Source organism: Mesocricetus auratus, unplaced genomic scaffold (assembly GCF_017639785.1).
Source record: "Mesocricetus auratus isolate SY011 unplaced genomic scaffold, BCM_Maur_2.0 Super-Scaffold_100676, whole genome shotgun sequence".
Classification (NCBI taxonomy): domain Eukaryota; kingdom Metazoa; phylum Chordata; class Mammalia; order Rodentia; family Cricetidae; genus Mesocricetus; species Mesocricetus auratus.
In genome coordinates, this window is record NW_024429266.1 from 22,231,068 (window position 1) to 22,249,794 (window position 18,727).

Below are 18,727 nucleotides of genomic sequence, written 5' to 3' on the forward strand. Positions count from 1 at the left end.
TATCATCTCCCAAGAGAACAAATTCCTTGCGTCCTAGGAAACTGTCATAAGAAAGTCAAAATGCTGATCAGTACCCCACCCAGCTGTCTGTACCCTCCTGGAAGCAGTGATGTCGTAAGTGCTCAGGCCTTGCCCTGATCCAGTCTGAGTGAGCCAGACTTTCCTGGAGCTTTGTGAATCTTGCTGAAAAAAAGCTCCAAACACCAGCTGAGGCCATTGTGTTCAGGACAGTGGAGGGAAGATTCCTCTGCTGTGGCAGCTCCAAGTACTGGCACACTTAAAAAAAAGGTGGGTCATAATGGATTATGAGAAACAAGAAAATGTGGGCAGATTGGCACGTATCTGACACATTACTGGGAAAATCAGTCAAGCCAAGTGGCTGCTTTTGTTAAGTAACATCCCACAAAGTTAAAATAATTTACAATTTAGCAAAATATGCCTACCTAAAATAATATAAAATTACTATTATCTCATTGTCCTCATAGGAAAAAAACATGAAACATAGTATTACTATATGGCATTTTCAAAATTTAAATTGTTTCACAATAATGGTTCATTAAAAGTACTTTTCTCAAGCCGGGCGTTGGTGGTGCACGCCTTTAATCCCAGCACTCGGGAGGCAGAGGCAGGCGGATCTCTGTGAGTTCGAGACCAGCCTGGACTACCAAGCGAGTTCCAGGACAGCCTCCAAAGCCACAGAGAAACCCTGTCTCGAAAAAACAAAACAAAACAAAACAAAACAAAAGTACTTTTCTCAGAAGGCAGTAAGGAGGGTAGCTACATACAGACATCTTTATATATGGAAAATATACATAAAAAGCTATGTATGGAAAATCACAGTGAAACTCATTAATATGTGTAACTAACATGCATTAACAATTATAAAAAATGAAACATCTCATATCTCAACATTACTTTTTGTCTGTGTGTGTGTTTCTGGGGGCTGAACTTATACACCCTGGGTAAATAAATGCTCTTATCATTGAGCTATATCCCCAGCTGTATTTGTTCTGTAGTTTTACCATATAACTATTCCATTTCTCTTTTCCTTTATCCTTTTCTTAGTTAACATTTATTATCTAACTACTGTAGGCTAGCACTTTCTCTTTTCCCTTTCCAACTCTGAAAATGTATGATGCTATTTTCTCAAATTTGAGTGAATTCAAGTTCAGGGTGATCTTTTCTTTCCAGATCTCATAATATCTATCTAACTGCCTATCCACCCATTTATCTAACCACCTAATAGATGAAACTATTGCCCACTTAATGGTATTTTTAACTGGGTTAAGCTCATATTTCTAAAAATAAGTAACTTTAGGCAAGTATTCCCTTTTTTTTCTTTCCTCTGCGGGAGGGGTTGTAGACAGGCTTTCTCTGTGTAACATTCCTGGCAGTCCTAGAACTCACTCTGTAGACCAGGCTGGCCTCAAACTCACAGAGAGCTTTCTGCTTCTGCCTCCTAAGTGCTGGGATTAGAGATGGAAGCCACCATCACCTACCTAAGTATTCCCTTTTGATACTTCAAATTTCAGAGTATATTTAACAACAAATCTTAGGTAGACATTTCCCTTCCCAATTAAAAAAAGTCTATGGACAAATTTCCTGGTCTTAAAATTTTTTTTCTTAGTATTAAGGAGGTTAACAGGAGTTAGCAAAGGTGCTGAAGTTGCCTCTGTCATGGAGGCTGAGTACCAAAGGACAGCACTCAGAAGTGTGAGGTGGTCCAGTAGGAAACCATTGGGCCTATCTGGAGGGAGACAGCATCCCTTGCTCTCTCTGAGCTCTGAGGGCCTTCCTTTGAGCATTTGCTGCTGCACTCATAGCCTTCCATTTTGAAAAAAAGAGCATCTGTCTCCCCTGTCTCTTACTGTACTAGCAATTCCTCCAAGACTCTTGATCTCCCGTGATACCTATCATAAGGTCTAGCATAGAATAACTCGATAAATGCAGTTTGAACAATATGCTCTTTATTGAATGCTGTAGCAGCCAGGTTGTTCTTAAGAGAACAGTTCAACCCCAGGGGAATGCATATGTAAAGATCAAGCGATTCTGGGCAATTCCCACTGTGTACCTGTTCTGTATTCTTCATTTGAGACTCAGTGTTTTCAAAACTAGAAGTGTGAAAACCAGAGACACTTCCCTGTTGTTATTCTTGCTCCAAGAAGGCACATCTGCCACTTTCAAAGGCACTGTAGGTGGCATTTACAGCTTCTCAGGTGACGTGGCATATGACAGGATACCAGAGGGCATTCGAGACTAAGGCCAAGCAAATACTGCTAACATATCACACCCCTGTCCTTGATCCTTTCCTACCAAGTGGTGTTTAACTCTTTGACCACCCATTCATCTGTCCATTTAACCTTGGAGGTTAAAGATTTTCTTTAGTTGTCTAGGCAATTGTCTAAATACCCTAAATCCACAAAAGTTCTTATCAAATGGAAACCTATCTTTTAAATGACAAATAACACCCCTTGTTAAATGATAACATTTCTGAAGGACATCAATTGATAGTAAATGAATGAAAAATGAATATGCAAGAATGACTAAGAAAACCGAGGAAGCCTTTCTGCAGGTGCTTTTGACATCTCAGCAAATTGGACTCTCAGAAAATGCAAACCCCAACATAACTTTAAGCATGAATGCAATTTCATAACACTAAGAATACAGCCTGCATGTGCACGCCCGCTGCCCTAGGCATAATGGGACAGTTGCACATTGGCTCTTTCCTCCAGGCAAGGTAAAGTCACATACTCTTAGCTAAACCCTGCTTCTTGGGCCCATTGTCACTGTGGCACTTAGCACGCACAGCCTCGGGTTATCCAACCCCTTTTGCTGGCGTTTCTTCTTTCAATGTCCTTGAGCCTGGAAGACAAGTGATAGAGGAAGCACGAGGCACTGGCTGACAGGTATCTAAAGAATAATCAGAGATGATCTGTGAGTTCGAGGCCAGCCCTAGTCTACACAGCGAGTTCCAGGACAGCCTCCAAAACAATACAGAGAAACCCTGTCTCGAAAAACCAAAAACCAAAAAAAAAAAAAAAAAAAAACCCAAAACAAACCAAAAACAGAGATGAAACCAGCTAATCTAAGGTGACAGGCCCGCCCCGAGGGATCTCTGCTTGGAAACCAGCGGGTCTTTCCCAATCACACCCGTGGGTGTTCGGAAATCCGTCACCTGAAGACACAGTGTCCGCGCCCCGCTCAGCTCGGGCACAGGGCGCGACGACCCACCCCTGGGGTGACTCCAAGGCCCAGCGTAGCAGTTTGTCTTCAAGGTGTCGCCTCCTTTGGGCCTTACCCTCTCTAGGGCCGCACGCGCAGCGGGCCCCGCCCCCGCCTCCGCCCCAACCCACCCCCACCAGTGCGTGAGGGGGCGGTGCCGCAGACTGACAGGACCTCGTACCATCCTATTGGACAGAAGCCCGAGTGACGTAAGGCTCCGCCTACCCCCCCCCCCCCCCCCCCCCCCCCCCCGCAGGTGCCCGCCCCTTCGGCGGCTCCTGGTGGTTGACGTGTCCGGTCTGCAGGCTTCCGCCCCGCCCAGCGGCCGCAGCCACTCACCGCGGCGAGAGGGGCGGGGTGGCCGGGGCCCGCGCTCTTCTCCGCTGCAGCTAGCGGCCCGCCCCGCCGCCCCGGCCCCCCGGATGACGGTATATATTCCAGGCGCGCGCGGGACGCCGGCGAGTAGTCAAGCCGAAGGAGCCGGATCCGGGCGGAGCCGCGGGAGCGCCGAAGGAGGTAGGGCCCCCCCCCCTCCAACGCGCGCCCCCGTGCCAAGCGCGCGGATCGGGCCACGCGTCGCCGCACCTTCCTTCGTGCCGACTGCCAGGAGCTCCGGAGGGGCGTGGGCTGTGTCGCGGCAGGGCTGGGACTTAGGGAGAGGAGTCTGGGGCGGTGATGGAGTCCCCGGCGCTTGTCAGCGCTGTTGCGAGTGGATCCTCGCCTGAATGGGGAAGAGGAGCCACGAGGGTCTCAGACCAGGGCTCACGAATAGTTGTGCCGTATCTGCGGGGCCCCGGTGGGAATAAATGGTCGCTGGAACTGTCAGGGGAAAGAAAATGTTTTGGAGTAAGAATTGAAAGCTCAGACAAGGACAGGGGATCCCAATGGGGGATGTGACTAGCACCCGACCGGCTTGCCACTTCCCTGCCTCGCTTGATACTGGTAGCGGGGAGAGGGTTCAGATTTCAGGGTTTCCCCCTCTATTAGCCTGATAGAATGATGGGCCTGGAGGGCTGAGATCACTTGAAGATTTTTTGAAAGTTTGGCCTGATGAAATCTGAAATGGGGTGGTAGTGGTTATGCTAATATTCATGCGAAGCAAAAGTTTAGGGACTTGGAGGTGAAGTTCACTGGGCATGGACCCAAGGGTTTTCAGGGAACTGAAGGCATTTGTCTATTTCAGTATTAGTTGACTCATTTGGCTTGGGGGTAAAAGACTTCATAGTCTGTGCTGTTCGTTAGTGGTTAGGAGTCAGTCTCCACACCGGTTTTTCTTTTTCTTTTTCTTCTTTTTTTTTTTCTTTTTTTTTCTTTTTCTTTTTTTTCTTTTTTTTGGTTTCGAGACAGGGTTTCTCTGTATAGCCCTAGCTGTCCTGGAACTCAACTTGTTCCAGGCTAGTTTTGAACTCACAGAGATCTACCTGCCTCTGCCTCCCAAGTGCTGGGATTAAAGGCATGTGCCACCACCGTTGGCTTGGTACCTTTTTTCAAAAGTTTACTACACATTTTTGAGGACATATAGCAGCAGAGGTGGGGGAGAAGAAATAGGAAATACTGGACATTTTTAATATGGCATTTAAATTCTAATAAAAGGCATGTTTGATAATGGTTTGTCATTTGTATTGATTCAGATGTGTTAGGTTATAGGCATATACCAAATTTAGTCATAATTTCTAGTATAGATTTTTAGCTCTTAGATTTTTGTTGTCAGTAAAAAATCCATGTCTTAGGCCGGGCGTTGGTGCTGTACATCTTAAATTCCAGGCCACCACTGTCCAGTTGGAAGGCAGATTTTTTTTTTTTTGGTTTTTCGAGACAGGGTTTCTCTGTATTGTTTTGGAGGCTCTCCTGGAGGCTCTCCTGGAACTCGATTTGTAGACCAGGCTGGCCTCGAACTCACAGAGATCCACCTGCCTCTGCCTCCCGAGTGCTGGGATTAAAGGCGTGCGCCACCAACGCCCGGCGGAAGGCAGCTTTTTAAAAAACCAATTTTTTAATTTTTATGTGCATTGGTGTTTTGCCTGCATGTATATCTGTGTGACTGTTAGATCTTGGAGTTACAGACAGTTGTGAACCACCATGTGGGTGCTGGGAATTGAACCCAGGTCCTCTGGAAGAGCAGTCCGTGCTCTTAATTACTGAGCCATCTCTCCAGCCCTAAAAGGCAGCTTTTATGGACAATCATTCACATAGTGAGAATGCACTAGTTTTGTACCACAAAACAGGAAACCATGTTGGGCTCATAGATTATGCTGTAAGTGAAAATTTTTTAATGAAGTAGTTGCCTTTGTAATGTAGTAGTGTAGCAGGACCCATTACTACCTTCTTGATGATTACAGTAAATTTGTAAAACAATTACAGTGAAACAATTGATGCTTCACCAGCAACAGCCCACTGATCTTGTGTTTCCTATGGGTCTTGTTTCCATCAAGAAGCCATGCTGAGTGATTGACCTACCCATGTTTGTGCTCACAGTGCTGTGCTGCTCATATGATGAAATTCACTGAATGATTTGGTTCTCAGGATCTGTCCCTTTGTAGAAGAATACCACAGCAACATTTAGACAACTGCTGCCACCCATGTCCTGATCTTTGCTGATTATTCTGGGAGGCAATTTTTCTTATTGCTCCTATTGAGGAGTTTCTTTTCTTTTAGCTTTGTCTAACTCACATGGCTGGTTTTATTCTTTGCTCTTACTCTTTGGAGGGCCTGACACCAAGCTTCCAAATCCTCCCAAATGCTAAGACCATGGCATCCACTATTCCACCTGGCTAAGAACATCTCTGCTCCATTTTGTAGACGTGAAAAATTAGGACATTGAAAGGTTAAATAACGAGATCAAAATCACACATTTGGACCATGGTAGAGTTGAGGTAGGAACCTACCCATTCTGATTCTAAAGCTCAGTGACGGTTGCCTGTCAAATTATACTGCCTGTACTTAAGTGAGACCTCCCCTTGGATTCTTTACATCTCCTCTGCTTTTGTGAGGAGAGGGAAAGAGGATAGACTTGTCATATACATCTCAGTTATGGGGTGTGGTGTCGCATGCTTTTAATCCCAGCAAGATAGGTTGATCTCAGTGAGTTCAAGGCCAGCCTGGTCTATAAAATTGAGTTCCAGAGCAGCCAGGGCTGCAGTACAGAGAAACCCTGTCTTGAAAGACAAAACAAAAAATTTCCATCTTTCTAGGTACTAGTAATATAGATTGAGGCAAATTACATAACTACTTTGAGCCTTATTTTCTCATTGATTGTGAAGATTATTTGTTAGGCCTCAGCATTGAATGAAAATCTTATTCCCATTTTATAGGTACCAGTGAAAATCTTATAGATACCAGTGTTGGAAGTGTTTATATAAACTTGGTGTAGGTAGTAAAATTAGAAGACTTTTGTTCCCAAGTCTGACAGCTGTGTGATGGGATTTTGGAGTTCCTCTAGGTATGCCTGGTACATGGGGTGGTTCTGGTGTTGTTGCAGTGTAATCCATTGCAACATGGTCCGTTTTCATGTTGCATGACTTCTTATGGTTGCAGGAGGTGCAGGAGACCTTCTTCCTCTGGGGAAGGGTCCTTTTGACTTTTTGTGTCTGGTGTTGCAGTGGGTAAGCCTGCACCTACTGCCTTTTGTTGCAAAAGCCACAGTGCCTTGGTAGATACAAGGTATAGGCTCTCTTCCTAGTTTGTAAACTGTGTTGAATGCTGAATGGTTGTGATGAGGTAGAAACTGTTGGTCATCTCATTTTATAGGTAATGGACCTGAGGCATGGGGAAGTTCAATGATGCAGATGTTGAATGCTCTGTGCCACGTTTCACCATCCTATAAAAGGAGAGTAGGTTGCTTGTTTGGTACCTCCTCCTCCCTTTAGCTCCTGTATCTAAGCAGTTGGAATGCAATGAAGGTCCTTATAGTGAGCCTCAAATTTATTCCCTTCATTTCCTCCCCCCCAAAAACACTAGTCTGGTTCATACCCTTGTTTTTCTTGCAATTCTTTTTCTTTTTTAGTTAGCATACAAAAATAGATTTCATTGTGGCATTTTTAGACATGTACCATTATACGTAGTTCATAATTGTTTTTCTTCTGTCTTTTTTTTCCCCTTCAAGACAGGGTTTCTCTGTGTAACAATCCTGGCTGTTTGTAGACTAGGATGGCCCTGAACTCACAGAGATCCACCTGACTCTGCCTCCAGAGTTCTGGGATCATAGGTGTGCACCACCACTGTCCAGCTCTTTCTCATCTTTTAAAGCACATGGTAACAGTGCCCTGGGTAGCATTCCACCGCTGGCTTCCTATTGCTTCCTATTTGATCTACAATCCGTTGCCTGATTTTCATGGGATAGTCCTGCCGCAACCTTATCTAGTCACTGTGTGCTAGCCTTCACTTTCTGACTGTTTCTGTTTTCTTCACGCTCATTGCCCAGAGCTATCAAAGTCTCCTTGTTTCATACTCTTATCTATTTAGTCTGCTTGACCCTGGAAGTACAGCTACATTGTGAACTTTTTCCAGCCAGTATCTGTCTGAGATCTTGCATTTATCAGTATTAGCTGTGTGGCAGACTTAATATTTCCTTATTCTCTTCCTTTTTAGCACTGTGCAGTATAAGATTTTGCTTTGTGATCATAGAAGACTCATGTTTGTGACTATAGGTCTTCCTCCCTGATTGTTAAGTGGTCATCACGCTTCTTTCCAGCTAGGGTCTGTGTTTTTAGCGAGTAGAGATAATGCATGCGATCTTACTGTTTTCCTGTCCAAGTTGCTGTTGAAATACAGGTTCCATGGTTATAGGTAGTCCTATTCTACTGAAGATTGCTGTACTCTGAATACAACAGTAGTTATTTTCATCACTAGAGGCAAAAGGAGACCCGTTGAAATATGAAGTGGTAGCTTAGTGTTCTAAGGAGTAGTGCAGCAAGAAGGGTATGAAGAGTGACAGCGGAGTGAGATGCCTGGGATCATGTGCCACTCTGCGGGCCACTCTGCTGAGTTTTGTGTTAGAGTCTCCTCGATATGAAGAGTGACAGTGGAGTGAGATGCCTGGGATCATGTGCCACTCTGCTGGCCACTCTGCTGAGTTTTGTGTTAGAGTCTCCTCGATATGAAGAGTGATAGCAGTTCCAAGTGATGGCGAGTGGTAGAAAGTTAGACGAGACCTGTAAGTAAGGTGCCGGCATATCATGTAGGGCTGGCACACCGGGCTAATTACTGTCTTCTAAGTGTGAGCTTTCACAGATATTGAGTGTCAGAAAGGCAGAAGCTCATTTCCAAACACTGAGCTCTCAGAATCCTTGTCATACATAGCTTAATGAAGAGGCTATGTTCTGAGAAATGTGTCAGCAGGCTGCTTCATAACTGTGCAGGCATCACTGCATGTAGAACCGGGGGTAGCTAAGATGGGGTGATACAATCTCATGGAACCACTGTCAAATGAATGGTCTTGTTGACCGAAATATCATTATGCTTTGTGTGACTTTTTAATAAGAAAAATCCCTTCCAGTTTGGAGTTGGACTTCTGCCTCTTAATTTCTTTTTTCTTTTTGGTTCACAGTTCTCACAACCGTGTCTTTACAAAGCTTCACTACCAGGGCACTATGAATGTTAATGACCTCAAACTCAGGTTGTCCAAAGCTGGGCAAGAGCACCTGCTGCAGTTTTGGAATGAGCTGGAAGAAGCCCAACAGACAGAACTTTATATGGAGCTCCAGGCCATGAACTTTGAAGAGTTGAAGTTGTTTTTCCAGAAGGCCATTGGAGGATTTGATCATTCCTCTCACCGAGAAAAGGTGGATACACGAATGGAGCCTGTGCCCCGAGAGGTGTTGGGCAGTGCCACCAGAGATCAAGACCAGCTGCAGGCCTGGGAGAAGGAAGGTACTGAGCACCGGCTCACGTCTTACACAGCCTTTTATCTGAGATGCGCTGAAATTCTTCAAGTTGCTAGATCATGTAGCTAACACTGTGCTTGCCTATGATTCTAGAAACCAGATGACCCACTAGCAAGTGACAGACAGCCTTGCCAAGGTAGCTGCAGTGTCTTCCATTGCTGGGCTCAGAGCTCTTCTCATGCTAGTCTTTATTTGGCCTCAGTCTCTTTTTGTCTTTAAATTCTATACCTTTGCTAGGTTACTCTCCCCGAAATGTTGTGGCACAAGCTGAATGTTCTAATTTGAGCTGCTTTCATCTGAGCCTGACTCAGAAACTGGCCCATGCCTGTATTTCCAGTTTTGTTTTCTTCTGTATTACTCCCCATTCCTGTTGCTGCACACATTTTTAGCTGAGGCAAATAATTTACCTTCCCTCTATTCTGTTATGCGTTTCCTCCTGTGTTTATGTTTATCTTTAGCTTGGTCTGCCTGTGCCTTTCTTTGCCTAGTGGGGCACCTTGAAGGTCATGGAGTTGTGCAGGCAGTGGTTCTGCTGCTGTGAACTGGCATTCTTTGTTTTGCTTGTGAGGTGCTAGAGCTTGAACTCAGGGCCTTCTGCATGCTAGGAAAGTACTGCACTGAGCTACAGCTCTAGACAGGGTCTCAGTAGTTGCCTGCTGGTTTTGAACTCATTCTGAAGGCCAGGAAGGCTTCGAATTTGCAGCCCTTCTGCCTCAGCCTCCTGAGTAGTTGGGGTTACTGGAATTACAGGCTCAACTCTTAGACTCATTCTTCTTTAAAATTTTTCCTTTATTTTTATTTTATGTGTATGCCTGTACACCACTTGTGTGCAGTGCCTCCAGAGGCCAGAGGAGGGTGTCAGATGCCAAGACTGAAGTTACAGATGGCTGTGAGTTACTATGTAGGTATTGGGAATTGAACTCAGGACCTCTGTGAGAGCAGTCAATGCTCTAAACCAACTTCCTTATGCTCATTCTTTGCGAGTCTCCGTATTTGCTGTTTTCAGTGCTTTCTTCATTAGTTAGTCCGTTGTTTGTGCTTGCTTTTGCTTCCACCTTTACTCATAGCATTTGTCGTCTTCATCGTGTCATAGACTGATTGTCTATACGCGTCAGGCATCATTTAGAAGGAACATTTACACTTACACATTGATCAGTATCATGTGTTGAATCTTTCCAAAGATTTCTTGTTCAAAACATATAATTTGGGGTGGAGAGATGGCTTAGAGGTTAAGAGCACTGGCTGCTCTTCCAGAGGTCTTGAGTTCAATTCCCAGCAACCACATGGTGGCTCACAACCATCTACAATTCATCTGGTGCCCTCTCCTGGCATGTAGGCAGAACACTGTATATATAATAAATCTTAAAAAAAATATAATTTATTCTCATGTTTTATACTAACATATATATATTCTTTTTTTTTTTTTTGAGACAGGGTTTCTCTGTGGCTTTGGAGGCTGTCCTGGAGCTAGCTCTTGTAGACCAGGCTGGTCTCAAACTCACAGAGATCTGCCTCCCTCTGCCTCCTGAGTGCTGGGATTAAAGGCGTGCGCCACCACCACCTGGCCTAATTTATATTTTTGAGAACGGTAGAATAGCTCAACTGAGTTTTTTTTGGTAGAGTTGAAACTTTGTTGTAATCTACTACTTTTCTGTATTAAGAAATTTGATAAATATTATACCCTAGGCCCATGCATTAGTTACTTTTGCACAGCTCTAATGAAATACCAGACAAGTCAGTTTAAAGGAAGCAATGTGTATTTTGGGTCAGTTTCAGAGAGTTCTGTCAGTCCTGATGGGGAAGGCTTGCTGGAGCAGAGCAGTTCACATCACGGCTGACCTGCAAGTAAAGTTCTTCATCGGCTCCTTCTTTCCCCTTTATTCTGTGGGCCCCACCTATAGGACGGTGTCATCCTCATGTACAGTGGGCCTTCTTCCCCTTTGGGATACCTTCCCAGGTGTACCCAGAAATTTGCCTCACCAGTCTCCTAGGTGATTCTACATCAGTCAGACTGACAGTGAAGACAGACCAGTGTGGCAGGCTTTCTTAGACTGCCAGCCCCCAATTATGACATGTCGACTTATTATTAGTTATGAATGCTTGGCTTTAGTTTAGGCTTGTTTCTGGCCACCTTTTTAAACTTAACCTGTTTCTTTTCATCTACGTTTTGCCTTGGTGCTTTTTACCTTTCATCCTGTATGCGCTACTTTGCTCCTTCCTCTGTGTCTGACTGGCTGGCCCCTGGCTGCTCCCTATCTTTCTTCCTCGTTCTCTCTTGAGCCTCGATTCCTCCTCCTACTTATTCTCTCTGTCCTCCAGCCCTGCCTGTCCCTTCACCTCTTACCTGTTGGCCATTCAGCTTTTTATTAGGCCAATCAGGTGCACTTAGGCAGGCAAAGTGAAACAGCAGCATAAACAAATGCAGCTTAAAAAAATGCAACACATCTTTACATAGTTAAACAACTATTCCGCAACACAAACAGATGTAACACATCTTTACATAGTTAACAATCTATTCCACAACAGATCAACACAACCTTTGAGTGTTTGTCTACACTTCTTGTTAAATCTCTGTCTCATTTTCTTAACTAAACGAACAAATGAGACTAATTTACTTCATTATAGAAATGAATATCAAAATATCAGAAATTGCCTTAACTATATCAGATTTATTTATATTTTCTTGTATTACCTAGTTGTATACATGTTTACTTTTAAAAAATAATTTACTTATTTTTATTTTATATGCATTGGTGTTTCTGCCCTCATGAATATCTGTGTATGTCTGTGTGAGGGTGTGGGATCATCTGGAACTGGAGTCACAGACAGTTGTGAGCTGCCATGTGGGTGCTGGGAATTGAACCCAGGTCCTCTGGAAGAGCAGTAAGTGCTCTTAACTGCTGACATCTCTCCAGCCCCACATGTTTACTTTTATAGATGTGAATAATGTTGAAGCTACAGTTTTATATAGGTGGCTAGTTTCGTCTTGGACTTTGACATCCCACCTCTGACTCCTTGAAAAAGGAAGGTATCTAGCACAATCGACATGCTCTATACCTCTCTCTCCCTCTAGACTGACACATTTATTGATTTTTAAACTGTGCTCCGAAGAGCTCCAGGAAGTTCAGTCTGAGAGAGCTGTTTGATTTAGGGACGAGGAAGCAGATTCTAACTAGGCAGGTCTCTAACCTTTCACAGCTATCATAATGGTTCTACTTCCTCCTGCATTGTATATTTAATCATTCAATGAGGCTTTATTTTAAAAGATTCAAAGGTTAAAGAGCAGCTTGGGAAACATTGGTCGCTTGTTGAGAAGACTATATTTCATATCCGAAATGCTCAGGTGTGCTTAACCTAGCCTCTTAAGGAGAGCCGTGCCTAACCTAGCCCCTTACTGAGAGCCCTGCCTAACCTTGCAGCCTCTTACTGAGAATTGGGCAAGGCCACTAAGGAGGGAGAGGAGAGTTTGGGTGAAGCCATAACTTACACTGAGTTTGGAATCACTAACCTCGCCCTACTCCTGGGTTTAGAAAAGGCTACTCCTCCAAGCCAGAAGTCACGTGCGCTTCTTCCCCCCATATCCCAGCTGCCCGCTTTTCTCCCTGGCACTTAGGAGGGCGGAGTCTTAATATTAACACTTAAGGAACCTTGTATAGTGGCTGCAAGTAACAAGCAGGCCATCCTTCATTTGAGTCTTCTTTAGCTTTTAGTGGACTCTAATGTGCATTTATGGTTTTTCATCTAAAGTGTAATCCACAGTTGTTAGAACCAAGTATGGCCCAAGAGGCAGCAAAGCAAACTTCCTTTTGGCTCAGTATCCGGGAGAAGTATTTATTTGTGGCTTAACAGTAGGGTGGAGATTTGTAATTGACTTTGTGTCCTTGTCACTAGCCTGAATTTGCTGTGTGACATGGCAAAGGAGAGTTTCTGCAGTTACTAATCAGAGCGAGGAGATTGCCATTGTAAAGACTATAGCATTGTGTTTTCTATGCTGTGAAGAATCTCATAAAGTCTCCATGATGGTGGAAAAGAGTATTTTATAGTAGCTTCAAAATGTCTGTTAATAAAATGATAATGAACATTTAAAGTCACGGGTAGAAAGTTATCTCTTAGGGGTTAATATGTAATCTCCTTGTTGAAGAGAGATCTTAATTTAATTTGAGTTTTAAAGTTTTCTGGCTACATATAGTGTAACATGGAAGGTCAACTGTTGAGATCTGGAAAGAGAAGCAATTAGAAGGTCTGAGAAGAATGCCATTTTAGTAAAGATAAACTGGGAAAATGTGATTGCTTAATATAAAATATCATCCGTTCTTTAAAAATGCATATTTACTTAAATGCAAATTACTCTCCCACTGTTATACTAACAACTGTTCAGTGTTACCCCTTTTCTTGCCATGAGACATTTTCCTAGGAATCATAGTGGTGCTGAGAATGGATGCTAGGAGCTGGCTGCATATGCAGGACCTGTAGTGCTGTCTTTATATTACTCTAGGGTAGAAGGTAATTGTCTTGTGGAGAAGAAATGTACTAATAACATTACCTCCTAATTTTTCTTAAATTAGTATAGTAATGTTTTAATAGATTTGTTTTATTTTAAAATTAATACATACTTACCTTAAAGAAATTAGAAAATACTAAAAATTTCAAAGGAAAAAAATACCAATTTCTGCCATTCCACAATCCAGAGAAAAATAACCACTAGTAATCTTTTGTAGTATTTCTTTTACATACATATATAGGATATTGTTGTGTAGAACTTTATATGGACTTATGAAGTAGTTGAAGTATATTATGAACATATTTTGAGACAAACATGACATAATAAATGCCTACATATGATACTTTGACTAAAAATTAATATTTCTTTTGATTCCTCTTTGTTCCCTTTTTTGCTGTATTTTAAGATACATTCCAAGTATGTTATTTTTATTGTCATAGTTCAATATATGATTTTAAATATATATCCATTGCCAAACATATGGTCTCCCCGCCCACACTGATCACAATGTCTTTTTTGTTAGTCTACTTTTTATGCTTACATTTTGGGAAACAGTTTCAGTTATAACATGATTAGAATGTGAAGACTTAAGGTTGGTGTGGTGGTACATGCCTGTAGTTCCAATGTATGGATGTGGAGGCAGGAGGATCAGTAATTCAAGTCCATTTTTGGCTGCAAAGGGGGTTTGAGGCCAGCATGAGCTATGTGAGATCTTGTCTCAAAAAAACAAGCCAAGCCAAACTCCTTGTGTTTCAGTATTATTTCTGACTAGCTGTCTTGGGTACTTTTCGTTTATTTCTGCTAGTTGAATCGCCTGTGGCTGCCTCTTGGATTGTCCTGGAGTTCTCACAATTGAAATGGAGGTTCTTTTGTGCTCTGCTCCAGAACTCGTGAGACCATCCTTGTTTCAGGCACCTGTCCAAGTTAAAGCATTGGAGAGGAACTCGTCCAACCAGGACATTATGCAGGAAGTGTTTGACCTTTCACAGGCCACTGCAAACCCTGTTTTGTGTCAGAGCCTACTGGGCTCATAGAGTGTGCATCTCTAAAGAGAGATGTTCTCTAGATCTGGAACTGTCTCACTTTTGCTTATTTTTTAAGACTTTCCTGTAAGAAAGTCTAACTGTTGGGTCCTATTATGAAGAGATGAAAAAGAGGTTATATATATATATATATATATATATATATATATATACATATATATATATTTATAAGGTATAATTAAATTTTATGGAAATAATAACAGAAATTGTCTTGGTTTTAGGCAAGCCAGAAAGAAAATTAAATCTCATCTAGCTAAGGCTACTTTAAGGGTGAAAGTTATGGAAACATAATATACTTTAAATATTTAATTAAAGAAATACCTGGTGGTTGGTGGAGTTGGTCCTTGACCTGTAGTTACTGAAGAAAAATTGTGGACTCAGAACTGGTGTGTGTGTGTGTGTGTGTGTGTGTGTGTGTGTGTGTGTGTGTGTGTGTGTTTGCATGTGCCCATGGGGACCAGAGGCATTGGGACCTCCTTGGAGTTGGAGTTACAGGGCAGTTGTGAGCCACCTGGGAACTGAACTTGGGTCTTCTAGAGGAATAGCTCTTAACAGCTGAGCCAATGCTCCAGCCTTAGAAAAATGTTTTAATGGGTTCGCTGAAGCCTCTCTAGTTTTTGCGTGTTTGAATGGATGGCCTAAGCTTAACCCTGCATATCGATTATGGAAGTCTTGTGATACAAGTGTTTTCTTTTTCAGGACTTTCCCAGATTTCTCAGAACAAAGTTGCAGTTCTCCTTCTGGCTGGAGGGCAGGGGACAAGACTTGGAGTTGCATATCCCAAGGGCATGTATGATGTTGGCTTGCCGTCCCACAAAACACTTTTTCAGATTCAAGCAGAACGTATTCTGAAGCTACAGCAGTTAGCTGAAAAGCACTATGGCAACAAGTGTGTCATCCCATGGTAAGACAGGTCTCATGTTGAAACATCTGTTCTGATACATTCAAAAATGTATATAAACTTACTGACAAGGAGACATGCTTCCTGTTACCAGTGGTCTTCTTAGGAACTGTAATTCTCTGTATATGTTGAAAGTAATATATGTTATAGATATCTGCTTTACAAGGCAATGTATACACTTAACTTTTACACTCCTCACTGAGCACCTTAGGAATTCCTTTCAGTACCTAGTAATCCCTCAATTCAGAAATGTCTTACTGATCGGTAGGTTGTCTAGAAGAGACGTTCTGATTAAAAACCAGCTTCCTGAAATCTGAAGGCATTCATTTATTGTTTCTTGTGTTGCTGCCTGATGTCCAGTGTTATTCTGATTCCTAATTGTTTTTTTTTTGTTTCCTCTCTCGAGCATTTGGGACTGCCTTTTTACAGGGTCTGGAATTTCATGATAAGATGGTATCAGTCTGTTCTGGGTGCCGGTTATCTTTTTCAGTCTAGCGAATCAGGTCCTTAAGTACAGGTTACCTGCTTCTTACACCCCTTCCTCTCCCCGACAGAGATGAAAGCTACTGTGACTTCTCTGCTGTGGATCACACTTGTTTTCCCAGCCTCTTCTTGTATCCTGTGTGCAGGGCTTCTGTCTCGGGCACTGCCTCCTGAGCACCATGACAGGCAATTCTGCACTGCCCGGGTTTTTTTTGGTATATCCCTCTGATCACTTTCCCAGAGCAGTTTTGGGAGCAGCATGTTTTGAGGGGGAAGCAGCTGTGCAGTTGACATCCCTCAGTACCTTCATCTCATGACTTCAGTCCCGTATGGCCAACCAAACTGCTGTTTTTTTTTTTTTTTGTTTGTTTGTTTGTTTGTTTTTTTGTCTCCCAGCAACAGCCTCTGGTCCTAGTACAGATTCCTAGCCTGTACCATCCTGAGAAAAGATGGTCAGGACAAAGCAGCTGCTTATCCTGATTCCCTTTTAGAAGACCCCCCCAACCCTCGCTGCTCCGCAGGTCTCTGTACCCTTTGAAGACATAATGTTTGGAATAATCTCCAAGATGTTCAAGTTCTTCTAGTACAAGCACTTTGTGAATTTTGCTTTTCCATCTTGATTCCTGTGGGAGGTTTGTGGGACATCTGTGTTTTATGCAGCCATCACATTATTTACAACTCCGGTTTCTACCTGTTGATTGATTTTTCCTTTTTCTCTTCCCTCTGCTTTTTACAGTGCTCAATTTCTGTTCTTACGCAGAGCAGTTTCTCACCTTTTATATTTGTATAAAACAAAGAATTGTGGCCCAGCTTATACAAAGATCAAAATGCCCAGAAAGATTTTTTTTTTAGCAGACCTACTTATTGTGGTGGGAAATTATGCCGTTTTCTTCATCTACTTAAAATTTATTTTTGGGAGGCCTCAGAAATCTCTGGGGCCTTGGGTAGCAGATCAGTGTTTACCATGGCGTATGAATGAATTCTGGGAGCCCATTCCGCATGGAGTGATGCTCTCTCAGCCTGGACACATGGGGAAGGGTCTAGGTCCTGCCCTGGATGAAATGACAGACTCTGGAGATGGGTGTGGGGTGGGGTGCTGGGGGGCTGGTGGAGGGACAAGGGCAGAGGGGTGGGAGAGGGAGCTGGGATTGACATGTGAAGCATTCATGTTTCTAATTTAAATAAAAACATATATGGAGGAAAAACAAACAAATAAACAAGCAAACAAAAAAATCCAAGGGCTCAAAGCAGAGAAAGCTAAAAATTAAAAAAAATACTTTTGTTTTATGGGTGGTTGTTTTGCCTTCTTGTATGTTTGTGCCCTACATGTTTGCAGTACCTGCAGAGGCCAGAAGAGGGCCTCAGATCCTCTGGAAATGGAGTTACAGTGGTTAACCACCAAGCAAGTGCTCTTAACCTATGAGTCATCTCTCCAGCTCTGTTCTTATCAGTTTATTTATTCAGTGATTATTAATTGAGTTACTGTCTCTAAGTGCTAAGTATTAATCACTAACTGAAACAAAAATCCCAACTTTTATGGAGCTTTTATTCTAGTAGGGCCCTGAGCCACTACAGTTTCTAATTGTAGTTTTAGATAGGCTTTTTTTTTCTTCTTCCTTTGCCATTCTATCAGGAATTCAGTTAAAAAGATTTGTTTTGATTTTTTAATGTGTAAGTGTTGTGCCTGCATATATGTCTGAGCACCCTATGTGTGCCCGATGCTCAGGAGACAGGAAGAGGCACTGGATTCGAGAACTGGAATTTGAGACAGTTGTGCGTCACTGTGTGCATGCTGAGAACGGAGCAGTGTTCTCTGGAAGAGCAGACAGAGGCTTTAACTATTGACCCTGAATTAAAGTTTTGTGGCAATAAGATGTATAATTTACTTCTGTGATTCTAACTGGATGGTGATCAGAGTCTGGAGTCTTTTTTAGATTTCAATAGGAACTACAAGAGAACATTAGCTTGTAGCTGTTACCTTTTTTCCTCTAGAATAAAACTTAATTTCAGCATATACTTTCACAGAGTTCTAAATGCTTACTTATACTGCTAATTATAGGTTCTCTGCTTCTGGAAGCATATTTGATAATGTTACAGGCTGATTTTATGCATAAAGATTGATAAAACTGCTGGAAGAAATATAATAATTAGTGTGTCTAAGCCAGAAGAAAGATGGTGAGTCAAATAAGAAAAAAGCAAGCGCTCTCACAGATTCTGTGTAACTTAGGAAGTGGAATTCACGTTCTTTTGCCCTAAGTCATGCAATATCATTGCTTAGAAAATTGGCTTTTCTTTTGTTAGGTATATAATGACCAGCGGTAGAACAATGGAATCCACGAAGGAGTTCTTCATGAAGCACAAGTACTTTGGTTTACAAAAGGAGAATGTGGTCTTTTTTCAGCAGGGAATGCTGCCAGCTATGAGTTTTGATGGGAAAATTATCTTGGAAGAGAAAAACAAAGTCTCTATGGCTCCAGGTTTGTAATCATCTGTATTTAATGGTGACTTATTTGATAGCAATGGAACAAATCATTAACTTTGGTTTTCTTTTGAATGTGCTGATTTGGATGTTAAAAGTAATCAGGCCCTCCCCCTTTTAAAAAGTTGAAAATGTCCATTAGTGAAATGGATGGATCCATTTTTACACTTCTTGTGACTGTCTGCTACTGAGCAGCTTTCTGGACATTTATTGTCT

At 42.5% G+C, this 18,727-nt stretch overlaps 1 protein-coding gene across 3 annotated transcripts in view; it reads left to right on the forward strand.

Moving 5' to 3' along the window:
* The first annotated feature begins 3,511 nt into the window (after positions 1-3,511).
* Uap1 (UDP-N-acetylglucosamine pyrophosphorylase 1) overlaps positions 3,512-18,727 on the forward strand; it is a 36,143-nt gene continuing 20,927 nt past the window's right edge. The window contains exons 1-4 of one of the 3 annotated variants that reach the window (XM_005071426.4): positions 3,512-3,738; positions 8,768-9,090; positions 15,348-15,552; positions 18,334-18,509. In XM_005071426.4, coding sequence (XP_005071483.1) covers positions 8,811-9,090; positions 15,348-15,552; positions 18,334-18,509 — 661 coding nt within the window. In that variant the 5' untranslated portion in view covers positions 3,512-3,738; positions 8,768-8,810. The remainder of the gene's footprint in view (positions 3,739-8,767; positions 9,091-15,347; positions 15,553-18,333; positions 18,510-18,727) is intronic. The other 2 variants (XM_005071425.4, XM_005071427.4) reach the window with 2 other exon arrangements.